At 55.6% G+C, this 1,660-nt stretch overlaps 1 protein-coding gene across 1 annotated transcript; it reads right to left on the reverse strand.

The window, feature by feature from the left end:
• Nucleotides 1-410: 410 nt before the first annotated feature.
• On the reverse strand, nt 411-1,208 carry LOC137834137 (uncharacterized). The gene has a single exon (XM_068642200.1). The coding sequence runs from the start codon at nt 1,206-1,208 to the stop codon at nt 411-413; it is 798 nt and encodes a 265-aa protein (XP_068498301.1).
• Nucleotides 1,209-1,660: the final 452 nt, after the last annotated feature.

Here is a 1,660-nt window from a genome sequence, read left to right on the forward strand (position 1 = left end):
GCCTTTCGATCACCCCGGCGATCAACCCTCGCTCTTCTTCACCGAGCGATCCTCCCAACTTGAATTTTCTCCCCCTTATATCTACTTCTACCCACCCTTCAGCTGGGTGGGGTCTTCTCTCGCTGGCGATGACCGCCCTCGCGATCCCTGACTCGCGAGGAGTGATCATGCCCTCCTCCTCTGCTTCCACCTGAGCTACCTGGGACCCCTCAGCGTAGCAGCCTCCATCTCCTGACCGCCACGCGTTCCCCTAACCACCGATCGTTCTTCGAGCACACCTGGTGGTGATGTTGTGGTGACATGGCATACGCTCCTTTTCTGCCTGAGGCTGTTCACATAACAGCGTCTAGCCTCAGCCTGATCTGACTTGATGGTTATTACGGTCCCCTCCATTGACGACAGCTTCAGCTTCATGTGCCTCGTCGATGGCACTGCGCCCAACCTATTGAGTGATGGCCGTCCCGTAGATCAGCTTTCCTGAAAGTGATATCTACCTCGGGGAAATGGCCCTTGTCTACCGAGTCCACGGCCATTACCGACTGAGCATACCTCCTTCTTTGTGATGCGGTGCATCCCCCACCAGAGAAGCCCCCCGCAATCGTCTGCACCTCCCCGTGCAGAGGGATTTCATGCTGCTGCTCTCCTGCCTGGGATCCCGACGAGCGATCACCCGGCGCCTCTCGCAGGTAATCAGCTAGGAACCCAGACTTTACCAACTCCACCAGTTGGTGCCCCAACGCCAAACAGGAGTGGAGTGTGTGACCAAAGACTTGGTGAAACTCACACCACTCGTTCTTTTTCCTCCCTAGTACCTTGTCTGTCTTCTCTGGTACTCGGAGTCTCGCGGCTACGGCAGGAAGGGCGATCAAATCCGCCAATCCTACCATGAAATCATATCTTGGGGGTGCATTATTCTCCCTTGCACGCCCCCTGCCCTGGTCCTTCCAGGGTGCATAAGGACGAGGTTTCCCCTGCGCCTTCTTTCCCTCCTTTGCCTCATGCACCCTCGTGTGCTGCTGTTGTTTCCCTTGTCCACCACGCGGCTTCAGCGGTGCCGCACTTCCTATTTTCTCAGAAACCTCTGTCTCTGCCACTATGTGCGCCACCGCGCGTCGCCGTATCTCCGCAAAGGTGCTGGGATGGCTCCTGATGAGGGATTCACTGAAAGGACCAGGCAACACTCCCTTCTTAAACGCATGCACCAGCATATCCTCGTCCTTGCTGGGCAATCTAACCACTTGCGCTCCAAAGCGGTTGAGGTAGTCTTTCAGCGACTCACCTTGGTACTAGCGTAGGTCGAACAGATCGTACGACACCACTGAAGGTGCTCTGTTAACAATGTACTGCTCAGTGAAGAGCTTCGAAAACTGATGGAAGGACGTGATATGACCCTCTGGCAGACTCACGAACCATTCCATGGCGATTCCTCTCAGAGTGCTCATGAACATCTTGCAATACACGGCATCTGAGCCTCCGGACAGCATCATCTGAGTGTGGAACGCCGTCAGATGCGCTTCTGGGTCTTCTACCCCTGTGAACGACGCCTTTACTCCCACTAGGTTGGGAGGTACCATGGTCTGCATGATTTCAGGGGAGAACGGCATAGGGAACGCTCTCGGAGGCGATGGTGGCATCGAAATCCCTTCTCCAACTGTGCGTT

The sequence above is a fragment of the Phaseolus vulgaris genome, chromosome 5, assembly GCF_000499845.2.
Source record: "Phaseolus vulgaris cultivar G19833 chromosome 5, P. vulgaris v2.0, whole genome shotgun sequence".
Taxonomy (NCBI): domain Eukaryota; kingdom Viridiplantae; phylum Streptophyta; class Magnoliopsida; order Fabales; family Fabaceae; genus Phaseolus; species Phaseolus vulgaris.